Raw genomic sequence first — 24752 nt, forward strand, 5'->3', positions numbered from 1 at the left:
AGAGAATACGTTTCTACAGCATCACCACTAATGACAAACAAAAATAGAGTCCATTTCATTTTGGAAAATTTCATTACTTAACCGGCTGTATCACTATCGTATTATTGAAGAATGTTCCTTCTAGTGAAGAATGTTCCATATTCATAGTTAAATAGTTGATTACAATTCAAGAGCCTGACGGCTCTAGAAAAAACACTGTGTATGGGAGAAGTAACATTGTGTTGCCTAGGTGAGCGTCTTGAAGTGGCCGAAATACGGTTAGAATCTTCGGCATTTTCTTGCATTTCGATTGTCGAAGTTGAAGATGATTCAATACGTCTAAGAGTAACTCGTCTTCTTTCGGACGCGGTGGTCTCTCCATCGTTCCCAGGCGGGTACGTTTTTGAGCGCATTCATGCATGATGGCTCGGTCCGTTTCAGGTCTTCTCGCACTAGCTGTCGAATCCCGTTTGCTTCAGAGCGACTGTAAAATATGAAAGAAAGTAACTGCCTGGGTTGACCATAAACTGAAACGAAGGAAATAGGGTTAATAAAAATCTATGAACGATGTTGTCAATACAAAAAGTATATAGCGGATCTTGTGATTGCGCCAGCATGGAATATTAAGGAATTGGAAGCAGGTCGCGCTCGTGGGCGAGTCAATCTTTGATAGTCCGGAGCTACAACAGGATCTCAAGCAATTGGGGTGCCAGGAGCTTGCGGTATTAGCAATTAAGATTATTAACGATTAAAATACCCTGCGATTCGTGAAAGCCGCGATTTATCGATACGAATATGCGAACAGCTCGACATCCGCCAATCACAAAGTGCGTTTTTGAATACACAAACAATAACTCATAGGGGGCCGTACCACGCATATGATGTCTTCTTTTAGCGTCCAAATCAATTGTGATTTTTATAGAAAGAAAAGGGAACTTTGGTTGTGCGTCATGAGCGACCTTAGATGCTATTTTGAAAGTTCACCGTTTCAATAGACCATAGTAAAGCAGGGCAACAAGTTTCTTATGTTTCTAGATATTAGCAACCTTTGCAATGTTCATAATATGTCAATATGGTTCCAGTAATCACTTATCTTATAGCTTACCCATTATCCTCTCGTATGCTGCGTGATTTTTGAAGCTTTCCTTTGTTTTTTGACGTCAACAGTCCATGCGCAGGACCGCGGTTAGGCCAAACCAAAGGTTGTGCATTGGCAGGAAGCCTACCACGTAGTTCGTTGACCACCATATTTGTATCTGTGCACATGGACTTCAGGGAACTGAGAGTGGCCAAGATATTCTGCGTGTGGTCAGGACAGCAAGTACACGATCTGTAGAAATGTCTTCGTTAGTTTTATACTCATGTGATAACCGCCAGAGAAAAACTTTTCAATCTCAAACCAACCCAATTTTTTGGAACGCACAAAAATTATTAAATGATTCAAACATGTTGAATTGGGTGCTTATGCCACTGTTCTGCAATATTTAATAGTGTATACAGCAAATATATTGACAAACCTTTTGCAAGGGTATAGTCTCAATGGTCAATCTCATCAGTGCTGTATTCCATGTATTCCATACCTAAATATTTTAGATTAAAAGCATAAGAATGGTTAGAGTAAGCAGCTAATAAGCTGGAGGTACCAAACATTGAAAGAAACATAGTGCTAATACAGGGCATGGTTTTCACTCTAAGTTTACATGTAGGACATATCCTATGTAAATGTGAACATCTCTGTATATGAACCACAGCCTGATAAATAGTGATGCACTGAAGGTTTTTTATTTTGACAGTATATATATTAGTAAGTTTTGGTATAGATATGAAAGAAAATTACTGAGATAATATTGTGCTGCATTTTTGCATAAAAAAATTGCTCTGACCTTCATCCTCACTCATCAGTATTGCTGCCAGTGCTATCTACTCATGGTAGTGAAACTAATACAAAAATATTAATATGTGGAAGATGGTAGCAGAAGTTGGGGCAAACTGTAATGTGTTAAAGATTGGTACCTGGGGATGGATGAACATACAGGTAAAAAGGGAATTGAAGGAGAGAACAGGCGTTTTCTGTGTGATGTGGTGCAAAGGCACCCATATGTTATCCAGTGCTGGAAATGGAGCATATGAGAGAAAAAAGTTATACTGGAGGTGCTACAGAATGCGAGGGTTGACAGTAATGGCTTGAGCTATGAAAAAACTGGTGGCAAATGAGAACGATTGTTAGTTTGCTAAAAGTCATTACTATGAGAATTATTGGGAGTGAAAAAGGATATTTTGTGAGCATGTGGAGGCTGAGAGGGTAGTAAGAGGAGTCCTTATCCTGAAAATGAGTCCTTATGAATTGTTCAAAAGAAAGTAAACTTATTAAAAACATAACATATCTTTACCCCAGTTATTCCCGTTTATATTTACTTAGGCTCTCATGGAAATAACTAAGGAAATAAATATACCTCTAGTTAACTGAGTAATATATTTCAGAATTCTTAGAGGTGCACTGACTGAGCATTTTGGACCAACCTCCTTGACCTGCATTGCTGACCAAAGAAATTACTAAGTCTAACCTCATGCATGTCTCAAAACTAAACAGTCAAGTCCTAGGAGTGACTATAATTAACTAGGAACTGATTTCATTACATCTAACACATTCCCCATGTACCAGTATAGTGATAATGCACTATTTCAGGCACTATTGCCTAATGTTGACAATAATATACATGCCTCAATTGTCTACTTAAAAATATCAAATGGGTCAATCAGGGTCGAACAATATTCTTCAGGTCAAATAAAAAATTTCAGGTCAAATCAAACCAGGGTCGAACAATATTCTTCAGATGACATTAGTTGATCAAAATACAGGTTCCAGGGAGTAATATCAATTTATTAACGACATTTCGAATGTAACAACATTCATTTTCAAGTAACAGGAAGCATTGAATACAGAAATTTTGATTGAAATAAGTACATGATACAAGTAAATAGGATACAAGAAAATTTGGAACAGTGAAAATAATTCCAAAACAATCTCAAAACTTAGAAAATTAGGTAGTGATGAGATGATAGATAGAGTCCAATCCGCAGAAAAGGGCTTCAGCTATTGTCGGTCGGATTATGTCGGATTATTAAATTTAAATCTACGAATTCGCTGGCCATTAACCACCCGTGTTGAAACAAGCTTATTCTGCCTTCTGGATACTAACTTCTACACATATGTATATAGGTACGTAATATGATTTTTTAACTATTTGGTAAACTTGAAAGTTTCTTCATGGAAATTATTAAAAAAATTTTGCTCCATATTTTCAGAGTGACTAGATTGAAGTTGGTACGGGATGACTCTGAAAAGGCATTTCAGTCAGCAGTCTGGTCTTCTATTTAGTGTTGACTAGCTCCCACATGGCACTGAATGCCACTGATGTCAGTGCTGTGCCATGAGAGCACATTATTTAATGTTGGTAGAGGAGAGGAAAGCAAGGTCAGCCTGTCAGGCATAATGAGGAATGAGACTTAGTTGACCTCCCTTATTACTATTAGAGCCCATTAGGTAGAGTGGTGGATCAGTCATTTTGGGATACCAGTGTGGATTGATGAATTATCATAGGTCTACAGAGGATGGTCAGCAAAATATTGAAGTAGATCAGGTAATTAGAAATGCATGGCCTCTTAATAAAATCTATCATTAGTCACTTTGGCTGTCACTGGTCTAGGAGGAGAGTTATAAGAGAAAAAATTATAGGGAAAAGAAAATTTATTATTAAGGTTAAGATGAAATCAGCCTTAGAGTAAGAAGGGATAATAAAGACCAATAAAAAGTTATAGCTTCTATCAGAGTATTCAAAGTGATTTCAAATTGCCAGTTGCACATTTAATATTTATATTGGATATAAAAATATTCTCTTTTAATGTTTTGACAATATTTGGAACTGATTATGTTAAGAGGCTGGATTTATCTTAAATTTATTAACCACAGCTCTACCACTCTGAAATAACGACCTGACACTGACAGTTGCTGCAGTGTCCTAATGAGCCAACAATTATGATATGAAAATAATATCATTGAAATTACAAAATCAAAGACAACCGACCCCTAAACTTAATAAATAATTTAATAAACTAACTTCGTTTCATATTACCACGACGCATGACCGCCACCATTATTAGACCACCACGCGTCACGACTTGCAACGGTTGCGAATCGGCCACTATGGCCGCTGTACTATATAATCAACCATATTAGCTACCGTACAGAATTACAGATTAATTTTCGTCTATCAAACTCACAATGATGAAATAACCTTGTCAGGTTATATAAACCATATTGTAATTACCTTACAAGGTTATTTAAACTCTCACTTCTTATACACTTGAAATAAAATGCAACGACACCAACAACCATTGGACCATACAGTGCTTGCCTTTCTTCTCCGAGTGGTCGGCAAGCAGTGTTCCAATACTTTACCCGTTCCAAAAATAGTCATGTGCCTTCATTTCCATATATTTTTAAAACGAATATTGATACATCACCAACCCATAAATCTGCAAATATTGAGCAGCTGATTAAAATATTTATGATGCACATGGTAGTATATACAGTATATGACCGAAAAATATCACTTGTAAATTTTTTAGATGAGGATAGTATTACCATGCAAAATATCTACTGCTCGTATTCAAGTACCTATACTTAACTCTTCCACTTAAATCAAATGAACATTTCCCAGTCTACTGTATAAAAAAAACATTTTAGCTGGATTCCATATAGACATCCCATTTACTTACAAGACATTTACATGTTCGATGTGTGAGTATAAGGCTTAAATTTTTAGACTAGATTTTAACACGTTCACGAACTATTTTTTTGAAATTTAAATAAAACTACACTCTTTCTTCGAGAGAAGCAAAGAGATAAGAGATTAGTTACTTATTTTATAACGGGGTATGAGATGTGAGTTTATGTTTCTGGAGCCTTGGTTCATAGTCATTTCGCTACATTTAACTCATTGATTACTTTCATCTTCTTTTCTACCTCTCTCAGATGAATTGTGGTATAAAAATAAAATATTTATATTTCAGTTTATTGATAATTGAAAAGCTTTGTCGGTTGAATGCAAATGAATGATTTACTATAATCACCCCCAAAACATCGATATTACGTATCTTTGTGAGGCCTAGTCTGTCATTGTAGCGACGCTTAAAAACATGAATTGGATATAAGGGATCAATTCAAATTTTATTTACAGGGATTGGGAATGTTCGCACTCAAACGTCTCGGAGGCTTCTGCCCGAGGCCTTCTGTCCAGGGCTTGATTTGCAGCACCTGGGCAGCATGCCAGCTCGGCACAGTAGGCCAAGCCAACTCTTGCTATGCTCTCAGGCGACTATAAAGTCGGAAAGCAGGTTCTGACTACTCGCTGATCGCGGTCAGGTGGCCAAGCCAACCCTGAATAACTCTAACGCGAGCATAGCGACTTTGAGGCGGAGGCTGAAGCATACCTTGAATTTTGTTTGGGTTGTTCAGAAATTTCTCTCATCAGTGACTGGAAGCTTCCTCATGCTGGGATTGTTGAGCAATTTATGACGTCTGCATCCCATTATTTCTTCCACAAAAACTTTAATTATGGCTGCAGGTTTTCGGCATTTTCACTCCCCATATGCGTAAGCTGTAATGGTATTACTCTGTAGACTTAATGTATACTTATTAAGATCATTTAATTAAGTAATGGTATTGCAGTATAGACTTGATGCATACATATTACGATTATTCCTTGGAAAATGTAAGTAGAAAATTTTTTAAAAATAATCCTATTTAAAGTATTCTTGGTAACAAATATCTACAACAAGGAGGCTGATCATAATTCCCAATAACATATTTGAAAAATAATAACAATAGAAATAATAAACACCCAATAACTTCTTAAAAAAGTGTGTAAGTCGTTCCATTAAGGAACATTCATAGTTACAATTATTATAATTCTCTCACATCATAACTGTTTTAATACAAAGTCCAAATTCTTTTTATTGTCCACCGTTTGTAAATAAATAGTTGGATCAGCACGAAAATTTTCATATAGTCATCTCATTGACGATTAGAGTAAAGTTGAAACAAATTAGTGACGAAACATATACCCCAGTCGAGTTTCTCGTTCAATTCGGGGCTGCCCCAAAAGACAGACAGTCGGCTTAGAGGTGACTCAGGCGCCAATCGGCCACCTAACTGTAATCAGCGGCTATATAGGAGCCGATTGGGGGAGTCGATTGCCCGATAGGCCAAATATATGTAATCAGTCCGAAAAAAGCAGCTGGCCAGGCTTCTGTGGTCAGACGCTGTTATTTGAGCGAGCTATGGCCATCTCCCGCTCATCACATGGCGTCGATGTATGTACACGCGTACGTTTGTCAAGGCATACGATGGAACGAAATGAGATTTGATTTTACAAATTTTTTAAGCTTACGTGTTGTAAGAAAATAATTTTATTTAATATAATTATAGGACAAAAATACCTGGATATATTTGGCAATATCTAAAAACCACCGGATGCTTGACGGCATGGAAATATGATTAAGGGGTGAAAGAGCAAGAGAAAATACCTGTTAAGTACGTGGCAGTAAAAGAAGTAATACTTGTAGCTCCAAGAGATAAATTTCAAATTCTTATCATAACATACATATCTAAAATGCAAGCTGCTAATTGGCAGAAAATGCAACAGATGAACGTTCGGTTTTGCATTCAGGGCCTACCAGTAATTTTATTAAATGTTCAGGTCGCCATGATTTGGAATGAAACTGCTTGATATTGTGATGACAGTGCATTGCCTGATAACAGGCATTGAACATTGTAGCTTCGGTTATTCAAACAAGGTCTACAAAATTTCAATATTTCCAGGTGAGGTTCACAATTGTATCATATTGTGGTGCGGTTCACATAATTCCTTCAGTGAATTATGATCGTTTTATTCAATGGCGGTTACTGGGCGTTACTGGGGTTATACATAACGTTCATAACTCTACTCAGGTACCAAAATACTTTTTCAACGAGTTAGAAAAATTTAGTCATTAGTTCTAATAACATCGATGACAAAACCTGGTCAATGCTTTGCGGTTCTTGTTCCTCATAGTTATTTTATCATGTTCGCAGGGCCAAATTTGTTGCTAGCCTCGTTAAATGTTTAAATATTATTCCTGTTTAACGTGATATGGGTAGCGTACGTGGGTAGCGTGATATGATAGTCGGGTAGCGTGATATGGGTAGCGTTAGCGTGGGTAGCGTACAAGACGCTACACGTTCGTTTGCCTTTCCGCTGCCGCCCGGCGTTAGTTCGCTAATGGTACTAGTGATGATCACACGTTGAACGGCAAACGTTGTTCATTTTAATCCTGTAATCGTAGTGGGAATGTGAACTTGTGAAATATTAGACTTGAAAATTACATATTTTAAAAGCGGAACAATATTGGAAACTAGAAATTTCTGTATAATGGTTCTGCAAGCGGAATTCAATGAAAAACACGACACCGATACCGGCACTACTCAAATATAGTCGGCATAGCGCCATGATGCCGGCATTCCACTTAGACAACTCAGTTGAGCTTCAAAGATTTTGGAGCTGGCAGTAATGGAAATTTTTTTAACTTGAGGTATATGCTGATTTGATCATGTTATTTTAGCTGCTCGTGTCCATATACTTCGGGTTTTAATATATAATTCATCGAGAAAGCTGAATCCATGTGTGGAAAAGCCAGTTCACTCAAGAGTTCGACTGCATGGTTGGGTTTAATCTTCACCAGTCAAGTAGTCACCGAGCCGCTGCAAGAGAAACGCGCACAAACAAGGATACAAATCGTAGTCTCAACTCCGTAAGTAATCTTCCTCATTCTCTGTAATTATATGCTTGTTTTCCGTTGTATCATTATGTTTGATACCAGAGTGAAATCGAAGTATCATGAATTTGGTGATTTTCAAAGAATTACAAATTATTAGTTTATAAATTTATGAACTTTCCATTGAACATGGCAATGTTAGGAAGATCACAAGTTCCAACTGAAATTTCGACGGTGGTTCTATTCTCCTTCGCAACTACTGTAGGCAGAATTTTAGACTTGTGCAAATCAGTTCTATAGACCATACATACGAGTGACGTGTCGTAAGATAACGAGTAGTTAGCAAATTACATTGGATGTGAATACGCGCGGGTGTCGTGTCGCCCTGAATTACATTACCGCGAACAATCAATTACATTTTATGTACTTCGTTCCAGGAAACACAGGAATTGGCAACCGTATTGAATTTATGCTGTGTGAAAATGGTTATAAATGAACCGTGTAGTTACTAAATACACTAAGCTGTTGTTTGCAAATATTTTTTGGAATTTTTAGGATTGATTTTAGTGGTTTTTGCCATAGAATGCTTAACAGTATATGTGAATGTGATCGTTTAGTGATGTCGAATATTAGAGAATGTTTAATACTGGTTAAGGTGAGAGAATGTTTTGCTCTGCAGTATTTGGAAAATATTTGATACCTGCAATAGGCAGGAATATTTGGTACAGGTGAATATGTTAGAATGTTTCGTACATGAATAATATTGGGATAATATTGAGCGGTGTTGAATATTGGAGAATGTTGATCGTTCAGTGCTATTTCATATTGGAGAATGCTGATCGTTGAGTGCTATTGCATATTGAAGAATGTTTGGTTTTGAACAATGTGTGAAAGTGCTGACTCCCCCTAAAACCCCCGGTTCCCCACGGGTCCCCCATTGTCATTTTCTATAGAAAATATATAAAAAATAAAAAAAATCGGTTTTCCGATGCCGACCACCAAAAACGGATTTCAGATTCTTTATCTACACCCCAAAAAACATATAATAAAAAATAACACCCTTTTTTGGACTCACTCTGATGTTTTACCTGGATATTTAATTTTAATGGATAATAAAAGAAATTCAATGTATTGCATGCTAGCATGCTATATCTTTGTTAATTGATAAATGGGCTGTGCTCTTCATATTACCAAATGATAATTGACCTAAAACTAACTATATTATTAGTACAAAATTGATTAATTGATAAGTTAATAGATATATTTAATATATATGGAGAAATTAAACAGATAATAAATTTTATAAATATAATAAATCTATATACAAATATTGTTACCAATAATGATATTTATGATTTTAAATTCATTTGCATATTTTTTGTGGCAGCCCTGAACGAAAATGCTGGGGGTAATTGGCTGCAGATCTGGCACGTCACGATTTGGTGGGGAACTTCCCTGACCATTATCCGTTCTCGTAGCCCGGCCAAGCTTCATACGCCTATGCAATAATATACGTTGCAGTTAACTTAATAAAGAAAGAAAATAAAAATGTAGGGAACTTAACTTTGTTTCATTGCCATCTCTAGCCCCCATGCGCTTAGTTTTCGTCAACAGTTTCAAGAATTTTTTTCAGGTGAGGTTACTGCAAGGGAATTCGAACGCTTGCTTTGTTCAAGGACGCAGTGGTAGGAATGGCTTCCCAAAGCAGTAGTTGCCAAGCTACTTTCTTCCATCGGCGACACCCGGCATCACCTGCAGCAAATAACCGTCTCGGTGAAGAAACGTGAGCACGAGACGTAATAAATCATTACTGAAATTCTCCATCCTGAACTTCTAAAACATTTGCCTATCACGTAGCACGGCCTCCTAAAAAGATGTCTAAGATAAAACTAACTATTCGTAGCGGAAGGAAATCTGTAGAAAAATATGAATGAACATCACAACAAGTATAATTCAAGTAAGAAAAATCATTGAATTAGAAGTTTACGGCCAGCAAAGAATTGTGTGCTTAATGGCAACTTAAAAATTATTGATGGCTCGAGATTGAAACCGATATTAAAATTGCGATATCGCTAGTATAAGTATTTATGGAAGAAAATTTTCATTTCTAATGAGCGATGCCACGATAATGAGGATGTGCAAGACTCGATATTTTTGTTATTCCCGCAATTGTAAGGGTGAAATTATTTATTTCAAGTTAAAATACTATTTAAATACAAATTTAAATGTCATGTGTAACTTTAAAAAATCCGAAATTGGCAGAAATCGATCATTGGTTACAGTTGCTCTTTTAAAAAAATAACGAAGATTGTTCCAATTCTCGATAAAATGAAAAAAGATGCAAGAATTTCAAAAATCCTCGGCGTTACTCTCAAAATGTACACTACGAACAACATTTAAGAGATTAAACTCGTAGAGAAGTTGCATTTGAACAGGATATAATACAAATAATATTAATATAGCGATATATTCATTGAATAAAATAAAAAATAATACCTAGTGTAAGCTAGAAAATTTACATAAGCTTTTATGGCTTGTCATCATTAGATCGCATTTCCTGAGCGGTCCTCACTATCGATATAATAAGTCAATATCTTCCCACAGTGAGTAAGAAAAAAGATGAAGAGCAACCGAAAAGGAGACACTTTTAACAGAGGTGCACAGATAACTAGCCCTCCTGCACAAGAGACAAAGAAGTTAAGGCTAGACATTATTGACATTATTCAAATCGCGACGTTCTTAAACCTATAACCGAAGTCTACATTTGTTCCAACCAGTATACTCATGAAAAAATGAATGGGTAATATAGAGTGTATGCAAAGTGACGCACGACCTGCACGGAGCACTGACACGCCCTTTACCGACCCGAACTGGTTAGGGTGACCAACATGGTCAGGATGACACAACATGGCCGGGATGACAACATGGTCAGGATGACCCAACATGGTCAGGATGACAACATGGTCAGGATGACAACATGATTAGGATGACAACATGGTCAGGATGACCCAACATGGTCAGGATGACAACATGGTCAGGATGACAACATGGTCAGGATGACAACATGGTCAGGATGACAACATGGTCAGGATGACAACATGGTCAGGATGAGAACATAGTCAGGATNAGGTATACCATCACTAAGGTATACCATTACATAGGTATACTATCACAAAGGTATACCATCACATAGGTATACCACCACAAAGGTATACCACCACTAAGGTATACCATCACTAAGGTATAAAACTACAAACGTATACCATCACCACACCTACGACGTTCCTCCAATTTCTCGCAGCCGATGGAACCATGCCAATTTTATTACCATTATTTACTCAAACTATTATTTCATGTCCAGAACATTCGCGGTATTGGGATTTAAGTATATATTTCCTCAAAATCTCAATCGCTCTGGACCATCAGGTTAATACTTTATCGCGATCAACATAAAAAATATTTACTAACTTTTTTAACACCGTTATAAATACTCAATCACTGCACAGATGAGCAGATGCGTTTGATGCAGTCCATTATTTATTTCAGTATCAGTACGACGATTCGCAATAATCATACAAGAAAGTTAAATTTAACAAGTACAATATCCCGTGGCAACATAAAGAGATAACCAAGAGACTTTCAACATGTGTTCGCCGTGTGAATTTCTCACATATATCGTGAGACAATCATTATAAATCTAAAGACAACCCCACAGACTCCAAGTTTCTGAGTAACGATGTTAGAAAAAATTTTCTTGAAGTTTCTTTCTGCGTCCTGCGATTTTATTTCATGTCTAAATATTTTCTGTTCAAGCATTAATTGCTCATGTGAATTCTATATAAATTTTATATCGTTTGTTACACTAAAACTTCAGCAACGACTTCGATATTCCTATACATAAATCTTTAAATTTACCAAGGCTGGTACTGCCTGCAAAATCAATCAATCTTGTTGGAAGGAAGTTAGTTGAGAGGAGACACGAGGCGAGAGACATGATAGTACATACTTTTAATGCGATATCTGTTGCTGTTTATGAACGTTGTAACTATCAACGTGTATTAATTTTCATCTGTATGTCAACCAATGTCATACCCCTTCTTCATAAAATCGTCGAAAAAGAGTGGTCACCCTTGACGATCTTCAAATTATAGTTTACACACCGCAGTGTATAGAACGGCCACTTTGGCGTTTATTTCGGTGCTTCGGCTGATGCGGCAGCTGGCAAGCCCGACATAAATTGCTATGTCGGGTTTGCCAGCTGCCGCATCAGCCGAAGCACCGAAATAAACGCCAAAGGGACCGTAAATAATGATGCAAATGAATTAATAAGTTATGAAACAGCATTCCAATAATTTACCGATGTTAGTGCATTTTCCTATATTAAAACTACGACATTGAGCAGCCGTTTATCCTGCCACCTGAGACAAGCTCGCAATCAGACCAGGTCTCAGAGCATTACAATTGAGCAACTTCTCGAGATCCGCAATCAACTCAACTGGCTCCATGACAACCTTAACAACAACGTCAAACCCCGAACAATATGCAGCAACGGTCACTTCAAACGAGCGGGAGTTCTTCAAGAATCTGGTGTAATCAATAAATTTTGCTTCAAAGAAGGTTGTAGACTTCTTCATTATTTTGACTGCATTGGAGTAACTACTTCGACTTTGAGACAGTCAGATTTCAATCCCTGCGAGAAGGATCACTCTCCGTGGCAGGACCAAGGCTGTTCAATGCCCTACCAAGGGATCTGAGAGAGGGGGAGTTCACCCTGGAGACCTTCAAGAGACAGCTAGACGTGTTCTGAGCACAATCCCAGATCGACCTCCCCTGCAACACTACCAGCGGCGAGAAGCAAGCAACAGCATCGTGCATCAGGTGGCCCAAACGAGGGCGGATGAACGATAATCAGAGGCGGCGATCCATCGTGGCCTGGGACTGCTATGTCCCAAACAAATACTAAGGAATACTGGAACCACTGATTCTGCTGGAACTCATTATGACCTTAACTAATGGCAATGAATAACTAACTAATGGAACCTCGCTTTTGTTCTAGAAAAATACGTGCATAATAGGTTCAGTTTAGAGGTAAGTTAGTTACATCATCATTTCGAGGTTCAGTTACATCATTAATGTAATTTTGAAGAAAATTACATTAATGCCAACATTGCGCGGGGATGCAAAAAAGCCGTTTTTAAGTCGATTTAAATACAAATTTTTATAAACGTATTACTTAGATTAATAAAAGTATCGAAATGTTTCATTGATGATAACATTTTAGTGGTTGGATTTTTTTTGCTCCTACTATTGTACACCTCATTGTAATTTATGAATGCTCCTGCACTATTGTACACCTCATTGTAATTTATTCAGCTGCAGTCAGTGCTGCCTCATAATGCGTGTCAGCTGCAGTGAGTGCTGCCTCATATGAGTGAGTCTCGTTCTCATGCCACTTCATCTGTCAACTCCATGTCTGATCATACTCTGTTTCTATGCAACAAACACAAGACCGAGGCATTTTCAGCTCGGGGAACAGTAAGCAAATGATATACGGATGCAAATTAAACATTTTCAGTGTAACTATAAAAACAAGTTCCATAAGTGAAATTGTTTCTGAAGGCAACCGTGGGCCTTGGGGCATCTACTCCAGCTCACCAACCGTCTTCGGTAACCAACACTGAAAAAAACAAATGTTATCTTCGCTACATAACAAGTATCATGTGTATTAAGGCCTTAGCAATATAAGCCACAGTTGGAGAAATATCTTTCATAATGATCATACGCGAAGAATTCATAATGATGATGCATAATGCATTTATAATGCCAGGGCAACCTCTAAGGTTGTAGTTGAAAGGAAGGACAATGCGACGAAGAATATTTATATTTTTCTTTAATAAGTATAACTAAAAGTAGAATAAACAGTTTAGGACATTTATGAGCGGTTAACTTGCTTAAGGTTAGACACCTGAAGGTGTCTAAAAGAAACTATCAATCAAGTAAATTAGAAATAAATAATGACGGTGAATACCAGACTGAATCACATCGTTGATAGTGAAGTCTAGACTGAACATTCTACAGTCCTAGTCGGCTTCTCACGGGCTCGCACACCAACACACGGTATGGAGGCGCGAGTAAGTGCCCCACTCAACTTAAAGCAAGATTAAGATTCACGAGGTAGAAGTGGCCCTTGAAGGTGACGTGGCGAAGCAACTCACGATAGAAGCAGGCACGTCGTGCTGCCAATCTCTAGTCACAACTAGAACAATGCAAAGGCTCCGGAGGTGACCTGGTCAGAAAAACCTCGCAGGCCCACCAGCGTACCTTTAATAAAAGGGACATAGTCAGCATCAGGCTACAGGTGCTGCCGCGTTAGGGAGTCAAAGACGAACAAACTGTTATGGTGCTGACAAAATATAGATGAATAGAAAGAATGACTGGCTAACGAAATGACTAGCTGGTAAACGAAAACCGTTTAGTTAGACCTTGAGGCTAACAACTTACATCTAATTCACATCCATAATTGCACCCCACCTAAACCAATTAAACACAAGTGACACAATTTCAGTATAGTATGGCTACGACAACAATTACAAAAATACCAGTATTAATTCACATGACGCAGCTTACCGGTGCAAACCGCAGTACAGGAAAGCAACGCTGACTGAAAACGAAGAGCGTACGAGTTGCGCGCGTCATCAGGGCTCGACAAGCAGTGGACTAAGCTTCCAGCGCGCTTAACCTAACGTGACACTTTTAGCGGGAAATTTATTATTTAGCGAGGTTTCCCTCACAGCCATGCACGATGAATTCATAATGATGATGCACAATGCTTTCATAATGATGATGCACGAAGAAATCATGATGATGCACGATGCATTCATGATGATGATACACGATACATTCACAATGATGATGCACAATGCAGTCACAATGATGATGCACAATGCATTCAAAATGATCATGTACGATGCAATTAATTATGAACGAAATCTTGATGACATCGACAACCGAAGTCACGAGGCTTGTGTTCGTCAGTTCTTCTGGCCTTCAAATTAATGTAAAAAGTCAATATCTTTGTAATAATTCCTTAGAATGTTTGGTATTTATGTGAATATTTTGATTCAGCAAATATTAATTAGCAAAATAAGATAGAGAATTTACATTACATTTTAAAAATTTACATTTATAAGAAAAAATCATATTATTATACAACTGAATAAGGCAAAATCGTAATTTTAGTTAATTTTCATCATGTATTTTTCAACACATTATTCTTCTCAATAATGAAAATGTTTGAATCGCATTATAAACTGCTATGAATATCGGCAATTTGATCAAATTATCAAGTTATTGACAAGAGTAATATGCTGGCAACATTTTTTTATTATGTAATTGCTATTTTAAAACGTGGAAGAGAAACGTCTGTGATATCATTTGGAATCATATATTCATTTAATAATCAAGGCAGGATAATCATGCAGCACTTGTCTGATGTCCTAATGTCCACCCTGGTCTCCACGCTCCCCCTGGTGGGGGCGGTCGCCCCTGTAGACGTTGTCGGTGAGGCAGCCTTTGGCCACCGACCTGATCGAGTTGTCCGACAAGCCCAAGTTTGTTATCTTGGGAAAGGAAAAAATGCAGGGTTGAACAATGACGTGCATGCATTGAGTACGATTAGAGTTAAAAAAACACAAGTTTAGCAGCTTTGGCTGCGCTATAAATTAGGTTAGGAGCACTTCGTAGATGTTCTCTAGTTATGTTTCTCAGCTCGCCCATATATCCCGTCATTGCGACATGGTAACCAGCAGTGCTTTACGAGGCCAGGTTAACTTGACGCAGTGAGTTGAGCAGCAGTCTCAAGTTACCATACAGTTAGCCTACAATTTCGGAACATGGCGCTGTTAATGCCACATCTGTGCGACTAAGTCCTTAAAATAATTCTCATCAATCTTTCTTCATTGATAACGATTGAAAAATTTGATTACCTCGGATTTTATTCAGAGCGCTCATTCATGGTCCATTAAGTGCTTTGAATAGTTTCACGGCAAACCTTTGTATTCAGATAAAAATAAACAACATAAATTGAACACTATCAATTGATTGCATTAGAATATTTTGCAGTGATTTCTAATGCATTACCATCGTTATGCCAATTTTTTAGGCACACACACAATTATTAGCGTGAGCGTGTGAATTTTACGATAGGCGACAATGATTAACTCCGTGAAACAGTGAATGCAGTGAATATTTCGAACTGTATTAAGGACATGAATGTGGCTGAGTCATGATCATTTCTAAAGGACACGGTTATGTCTGCAGTTGATGCGTATGTACCTAAAATTAAGATCGTTGGAGCCAAAAAATACTCAGTGTATGATAAGTATGGTTTTGCAAGCTGAAAACCAAGAAGGAAGCCTGTCAGCGTTATTTACAGACTAGCAGCGATGCTGATTAAAACCTATTCGCTAGAGCACGAAATCAAGCTAAAGAAAGCTGTCTCACTGCATTGAAAACCTTCGAAAAGAATATTGTCATAAATGCAAAAAAGAACCCGAAAGCCTTCTTTTTCTACGCTAGATCGAAGTGCAAGAAAAAGAATGGTATTTCTGATTTATAAGTAGATCAACGAAAGATATCCTCTGACGAGGGCAGAGGGCAGGGCTAATGTTCTTAACAGTTTTTCAGTAGCGTATTCACTGAAGAGGACTTGAACAGTATTCAAGCTATTGAGGAGCGCACAGTAGGCTCTAAATTAATAAGTTTTGAAATACAAGAAGAAGAGGTTCTCAAATGCCTGTTCGCTGTAAATCTCAGCAAGTCATCTGGACCGGACGGCTTCCACCCCAGAATACTCAAAGAGTTAGCAGCTATCCTAGCCGGCCCTCTGACGTCATTTTTTCGTAAAAATTTGAGCGAAGGGATCTAGCGGGCTGACTGGACAGTAGCTCAAGTGACACCATTGTAATAAAGTTGACAAAATCTGCCCGGGCACCTATCGCCAGTCAGTTTGACTAGTGTTGTTTACAAGGTAATGTTGTGAGTGATAGATGGATCGATCATTTGACTGTTAATAATCTTCTATCAGACTTTCAACATGGCTTTTTGCCGGCAGATCCTGCACCTCTAACCTCTTGTCTACTCTGAATGGATAGACTCGCCTGCTGGACAAAAGGGAGCCAGTAGATACAGTGTACCTCAATTTTGACTAGGAATGTGACAGTGTCCTATTGCTTAAATTAAAGTCTTTGGGAATTGAGAGTAATGTACTCAAATGGATCAGAGATCTTCTAGTAGGGAGACGAAAACGTGTCAGTATTAATGTGACCGTATCAGACTGGGCTTCAATGCGCAGCGGCGTGCCACAAGGAAGCGTTCTCGCGGGCCAGACGAGAAACGATCTGCCAGAAGCTGTGTCTAGCGTGTGCTCGATGTATGCTGACGACACAAAAGTTTATAATACAGTGAGGAATACGTCGCAAAAGGTACAGTTGTTCTATTCTATTCTATTACATTCTATTCTACTCTATTCTATTTTAATTTATTCTTTTATTTTATCGCTGTAATGACCATCACGATGCGCTCGCAAGCAACAGGAGGAAAACACTTACAAGGACTGACAGAAAAGACGCGTACGCGTTTTCTGTTGTCTTACTGTTGGAATTGAATTGTGATGCAAAAGAATGCCGCCGTTGTTGGTGACATAAGTAGGGTACACGCACACGGCCTCCCCGGCGTACTGCAGCCCCCTGCGCACCAATGACAGCATTAACCTTCATCAGGCACGAATCCACGCTGTACGAGGTACGTTTCTTCACTTTATACGAGGCACGTATCCTCACATCATATGTGGCACAGATCCTTACTTCTAAAGACCCATCTCGTAGCATCAACATTCTTGTGCCTTTGTTACCTAAACAAGGCTGCTATCAGTTATTAGACCTGCACTCGAATAATCTTATGCACACGGCACTAGGGCTTTCGTCTGGGAAGCATTTAATTTTTTCTTTTACCTGATTGCTTAATTATGTCGCTCATCAGCAGATGTGTAAACTAATTTCCGACATATCATAAAAGACGCAAAAGTAAACCAAAGCAGATATCCGTTCCTCAGACTTTTGGGTTGATTTATTACACAAGACGTACGTGAAGAAAGTCCACGGTGATTGTCCACTAATGGACAAGGAGGACACTTTCATATCCAAGTTGGCGACGTTCGGGGTGTTTGTGTTGCCTTTGAATTCATTGCCCGTCCATAAGTCCCCCTCGTAGAGGTTGTAGTAGACGTCGTCCAGGCCGTAGGGGCTGCCCGCGTACCGCAGAGAAGATATCTGCCAGGTAATAATAGTAAATGTTGATAAATCCACTGTGATACATACACAAAAAGTTTTTTAACATTCCATTTATTAAATGCATTCTAGTTTTGAATCTTTCCGTTTGCTTACAGAGTAACTGGAAGACAGGTTGTGGCATTGGTTGACATCGCTAAAAAAAGCTTTAAATCCGCTGTAGTAGTGCTCGTCGTACAACAACCATCTGAAAAGACGTTACAGCAGATTTAGAGTTTAAGTTTAAACGCATCGAAAAAGGAGGAAGATCTCTCGCGAGAAGCTTTAATTATATAATAGCACATAATTTCAGGTAGTAAAAACATCAGACGAATCAGAAAGGGGTAAGTTTTCAAATTCTAATACGAATAGAAGTAAAAAATTACCCCTGATCGTATTTGTAGTTACACAATCACATAATGAGTTTCACGCATGCAGTTACTGTAGCTCAGAGGTGACACTGGAGATTAGAGAACCAACGGGACACTCAACCTGATGATAAATTTGAGTCTACGGAAAGATAGTTACATGAAAATCTGTCAATGTTATCCTAATATTTCTTCACTGTTTTTCATTTGCACATGATACATCACCGAAATTCGAATACATCGTTGAAAAATATTCACTCACTGCCCAGCTAAGCAGACGCGTCTAATGGAGTTATCCATGCCCTGGACGCTGAGGTCGGGAGAGTAGTCCAGGAACTCGTGGTAGGGGCCGTCGGGGTCATAGTCGTTGTGGGCTTTGAGGTACCGCAGGTCGGGGATGTCTGGGGTGAAGTAGTAAATTCTATTAGTAGAATTATCAATAGTAAATTTTGTAAGTTACTTCTTAATTCTGAGACACAAATGATGTAAAAAATATATTTTAGAGGCATTCATTTTTGTGGTTCATCATACTTCTGAAATCGCCACTTAATCCCTCACTAGCACATCCAAAGGTCCTCACCGATGGCCAGCGCCGTCAAACAAGATATCGCTGCCACGAGGGCGGGTAAGACGCGCACCAAAGATCCCATCTTCTCGACTGGTGACTTTTAATGCAGCGGCTGGACGAGACACTTGCTTAAATACCTGTAGCGGCACATGTGGGCGATTGCCCTGTTATATATTCCATTATATCTCACAGTATCATATCGGTGCGCAGGGTTGCTATTTGTTAGAATCCAAATTGATTAACAAGTCTGGTATGGCACCACATCAAAGAAAGATGAGCATGAAAAAATCAGCACGTGTTCCCAAGTAAATCTCACACAATTAACGTAAATAAATCATTACTAAACTATATAATATATGGCCCCGCGCATGTTTTATTATGTTATGTTATGCCAGGACATGACAACATGAAATTTCTGTAGAATTTGTCATCAAATGACATGTCATGTCATGCAATGTAATGGTTTATTTATGTTTACACTTTGCTCATGTGAATTTTATTTTGTTTCTGAAACTAAATCTCAGCAAAGACCTTGATAATCGTACACCAACAACTCCAAATTTATCAGGGCTTCTGCATCATGCAAAATTAACTTATTTACCATTTTATTATTATTTCCATACATAATTTAATATTATTTCCATACCATATATTACTGCAACCGCCGGCATCGGCAAAAGTTAGGCTTGAGAAAAGCATCAGGTGTTCGCCGTCCATGTGATAAGTGTTCATATAGGACTATCATATTATAACTCATTATGACCTCAACTAATGGCAATAGTTTAAAATTCTTAACAATGAAGTCGGAGTTGTTCTTAGTATCGCACTTAGTTTTTGTTCTGGGAAAATGCGTGCTTAGAAGGTTTAGACGAAACGATAGAAGAAAATTAAATCAATGCCAACATCGGGCGGGTACGTGAAAAAGTAGTATAAGTAACTTGATATACTACTTTTCAAAAACGTATTATTTGGATTAATATGAGTATCGAAACTTTTCCTTGCTAATAACATATTCATGTGTTGAATTTTTTTATCCTGCACTATTGTACACCTCATTGTAATTTATGTACGCTCCTGCACTATTGTACACCTCATTGTAATTTATGTATGCTCCTGCACTATTGTACACCTCATTGTAATTTATGTACGCTCCTGCACTATTGTACACCTCATTGTAATTTATGTACGCTCCTGCACTATTGTACACCTCATTGTAATTTATGTACGCTCCTGCACTATTGTACACCTCATTGTAATTTATGTACGCTCCTGCACTATTGTACACCTCATTGTAATTTATGTATGCTCCTGCGCTATTATACACCTCACTGTAATTTATGTACGCTCCTGCACTATTTCAACATTGTGGGAATAACAATAAAAGAGATCTATTTTTTATATGTGTTGATAAGTTCCGGCAAAGGTGTCCATCCTTGAAAGTAATAACACCTAGTTATGGATCACTATAAGTTCATGAATGCTAATTCCACGATCCTGACCTGCGTGAGGAATGTTGACTACTGTACGAGTTGGACCGTCTTATATATATATAGTATGGTCATTCCATGTCAGGCCATCACCAACCCCACTTGGCCATCACCAATTTCGACGAAATTATACACATAAGTTGGATCATATTCATATCTCAAATAACTTTGGCAAATTTTCAACTCTAAATGTGAAGAACTTTTTAAATTAGGGAACCTTTGAGGAGGGGTGATGAAAATTTCTCCGTTCACGCACAGCAAAATATCCAACTTCAGGTCGCTGCTGGGGCATGTCAATGCTAGCAAATGGTTTGAAAATAGAGGTGTCTGCCGAACTTGAGCAGGCGTTTCCATAAAACTATGTTTCAATAGTTTATTGTCAATAATTTCCGTGTAGAATAATACCAAACTTGATTGAAAAAATGGATAATTTCGGTGCCCTATAAATCCCAGGAAAATTTATAAATCTCCTTGATACTTGGATAGCCTATTGCCAGCATTGTAAGCATTGTACACACAAAACATCTGATGATAATTCATTCATATTTGCTGAAAAAATAGCTAAACTTGCAACGGGAAGCCAAGGAGCCTAAAAGACCACGGGCCAAGCAGCCTTTTTCAACACTCTTTCAACACCAAACTAAATAACTTGCGACCGGTAGCGACCATCAACACGGTAGCGACCATCAACACGGTAGAGCTATTGTGGTGCAGTGGTGAGAGACTCTGTCTCTCTCATCCAGCTCCCGGGTTCGAGTCCCACTGAGGACAAGTTCTTCCGGGAAGCTCAGCTCATGGTCAACTCAGCCATTCATCCAACTCTGGTTGATAAATGAGTACCTGGCTTGTCCAGGGTGTTGTGTAATGCAATAAAATGCTTCTGGCGGTTAAGCGAGCCAGTGATGGTCGTAGAACTACCAATGGTGCCGAGTGCCCGGAAAAACTGACCTTTCACCCTCTTCCTTAGTCGCCACTACCAGGATGGGCAATTACAACAACAACAACCATCAACACGGTAGCGACCATCTACACGGTATAGCGACCATCAACACGGTAGCAACCATCGACACGGTAGCGATCATCAACACGGTAGCGACCATCAATACGGTAGCGGCCATCAGCACGGTAGCGACCATCAATACGGTAGCGACCATCTACACGGTAGCAATCATCAACACGGTAGCGACCATAAACACGGTAGCGACCATCAAAGCGGTAGCGGCCATCAGCACGGTAGCGACCATCAATACGGTAGCGACCATCTACACGGTATAGCGACCATCAACACGGTAGCAATCATCAACACGGTAGCGACCATCAACACGGTAGCGACCATCAAAGCGGTAGCGACCATCAACACGGTAGCAACCATCAAAGCGGTAGCGACCATCTACACGGTAGCGACCAGCAGCACGGTAGCGACCATCAGCACGGTAGCAACCATCAGCACGGTAGCAATCATCAACACGGTAGCGACCATCAACACGGTAGCGACCATCAACACGGTAGCGACCATCTACACGGTAGCAATCATCAACACGGTAGCGACCATAAACAGGTAGCGACCATCAACACGGTAGCGACCATCAACACGGTAGCGACCATCAACATGGTAGCGACCATCAACACGGTAGCGACCATCAGCACGGTAGCGACCATCAACACGGTAGCGACCATCAACACGGTAGCGACCATCAACACGGTAGCGACCATCAACACGGTAGCGACCATCAAAGCGGTAGCGACCATCAACACTGTAGCGACCATCAGCACGTTAGCGACCATCAATAATCATGCACGTTCTTTCTTGTTGAGTAGAAATTAGGATTGTCGCATTATTTTTTGCATATGTTTGAACTGAAAAATCTATGACATGAGCAGCAGTTCGCAGGAAATAGCACAAACTCTTGAATATTCTTCTCGATGTAAGTGCTTGCACTGTTCTTATCTTCTTCTCACCGCCAACTTATGGCATTGTGTCGATGACGCAATCAGTCAAGACCAACATTTCACTGCAACTGATACCAAGCCAGATACCAAGAACACAAATACGTAACGTAAGTAACCCTATCTTTGATTAGGTTGGAAAATCGAGTACATGATACGTAAATTCGCGATCATCACAAAATTCAGTATTATTGTAACTGGAATTCATTATCATCGTAAAACTCATTTCTATTGTAACTAATTTCTCTGCCGTTGAACTCGTTGAACTTGCAGTCTCTTTTTGTCACTGCAAAGGAGTTCATTTATAACTGTTTCCGATAAACACATTCAAAGCGAGGGTTAGTCTTCAGTAATTTAACACTTTTCCTCAATAAATGTTATGCTATATTGTCGGCTTTCATTTGTGGCATTTTCCGCTTCTATCTCCTGGCGATTCTACAATCTCTTTCTATGAACTTCTCGGAACCTTCGATCTTTTCTTCTGATTGAACCTGATGGAAAAATGCACCTGCATTTTGGTGATCACTCAATGACTGATGTTCTGTACCGAGAACTCTTTATCGATCGCAATGAAGGTTTATAAGGAACCGCCGGCGCCGGCAGAAGATAGGCATTAAAATAGTACCACGCACTCGCTGTTCTATTAGATTAGTGTTCTGGTAGGAATACAGCGTAGCGTAATACAACTCAGTATGACCTGAACTAATGGTTATAGTTTGAAGTTCTTAACAATGAAGTCGGAGTTGTATTTTTAGTATCGAAATTAACGCGCATATTAGCTTTAGAGAAAACATTTGAAGAAAATTACATTAATGCAAACATTGGGCAGGGAACTGAAAAATCGTTTTGCTAATAACAGTTTCACGAGTTTAATTTTTTGCTCTTGCTATTGTATACCTCATTGTAATTTATATATGCTCCTGCACAATTGAACACCTCATCGTAATTTATGTACGCTCCTGCACAATTGAACACCTCATCGTAATTTATGTACGCTCCTGCACTATTGTACACCTCATTGTAATTTATGTACGCTCCTGCATTATTGTACACCTCATTGTAATTTATGTACGCTCCTGCATTATTGTACACCTCATTGTAATTTATGTACGCTCCAGCGCCTCGTACTGCGTGTCAGCTGCAGTGAGTGCTGCCTCATAATGCGTGTCAGCTGCAGTGAGTGCTGCCTCGTAATGTGTGTCAGCTGCAGTGAGTGCTGCCTCATAATGCGTGTCAGCTGCAGTGACTGCTGCCTCATAATGCGTGTCAGCTGCAGTGAGTGCTGCCTCATAATGCGTGTCAGCTGCTAGCGCCACCTCATAATGCGTGTCAGTTGCAGTGGGTGCTGCCTCGTAATGTGTGTCAGCTGCAGTGAGTGCTGCCTCATAATGCGTGTCAGCTGCAGTGAGTGTTGCCTCATAATGCGTGTCAGCTGCAGTGAGTGCCGCCTCATAATGCGTGTCAGCTGCAGTGAGTGCCGCCTCATATGAGGAAGTCTCGTTCTCATGCCACTTCATCTGTTGACTCGACGTCTGATCATACATGAATTCTCTGTAACTAACTCAAGGCCGGGACATTTTCAGGTCGGGGAACAGTAAGCAAATGGTATATGAATGCAAATGAAATATTTTCAATTCCAATTATAAAAACCAGTTCCATAAGTGAAGTACGCATAGTTTGTCAAGGCAGCTGTGGACCTCGGGGCATCTATTCTAGCTCACCAACCGGCCACCGTAACCAACACTCATAAAAATCCAAATGCTGGCTTCACTCCATGACAAGTATGGTGTCTATGGAAGCACTATGGTGTCTATAGCAATATGAGCCACAGTTGGAGATGAATCTTTCGTAATGATCATGCATGATTCATTCATAACGATGATGCACAATGCATTCATGATGATGATGCACAATGCATTCATAATGATGATGCACAATCCTTGCTCGGTGGTTCGCCTCCTGTGGCGCAAGGGGGACTCGCCCGGGGCCGGCAGCTGTTGGCCCCTGGAGCGGCAAAGGATCCACCAGGGGGCGGGGGGCAATGTGGGGTCAAGCCGCAAGGGGAGATGCCCAACACCCCCCCGCCCACAGCAGAGGAAGAAGGGAGTAGCCGCCCCGGACCCCTCTTTAAATACTTTCGAGGCGAGGGCCCCTCGGGGGCCCGCATCGGTACCTGCCGGACGGTGTCGAGCCGTCTTGGACAGGCTGGCAGCAGCCCTTAGGGTGATTGGACTCCGGTCCATTCACCCGCACCCTGGGCCAA

General features: G+C 39.4%; 1 protein-coding gene and 1 long non-coding RNA gene across 2 annotated transcripts; both read right to left on the bottom strand.

Annotated features, from left to right (window-relative positions):
• Nucleotides 1-434: 434 nt before the first annotated feature.
• LOC108672122 lies at nt 435-4390 on the bottom strand. The gene is made up of 3 exons (XR_001930875.2): nt 4308-4390; nt 1085-1309; nt 435-463 (listed from the first exon to the last, which is right to left on the bottom strand). It is a non-coding gene; the product is annotated as an uncharacterized LOC108672122 (long non-coding RNA).
• Nucleotides 4391-15222: 10832 nt separating this feature from the next.
• LOC108672123 lies at nt 15223-19189 on the bottom strand. Its single transcript, XM_018159749.2, has 6 exons — nt 19068-19189; nt 18750-18888; nt 18237-18327; nt 17938-18122; nt 17447-17540; nt 15223-15413 (listed from the first exon to the last, which is right to left on the bottom strand). The coding sequence occupies exons 1-6, from the start codon at nt 19135-19137 to the stop codon at nt 15291-15293; spliced, it is 702 nt and encodes a 233-aa protein (XP_018015238.1). The 5' UTR covers nt 19138-19189; the 3' UTR covers nt 15223-15290.
• Between the last annotated feature and the right edge of the window lie 5563 nt (nt 19190-24752).

Source organism: Hyalella azteca, unplaced genomic scaffold, assembly GCF_000764305.2.
Source record: "Hyalella azteca isolate HAZT.00-mixed unplaced genomic scaffold, Hazt_2.0.2 contig4809, whole genome shotgun sequence".
Classification (NCBI taxonomy): domain Eukaryota; kingdom Metazoa; phylum Arthropoda; class Malacostraca; order Amphipoda; family Hyalellidae; genus Hyalella; species Hyalella azteca.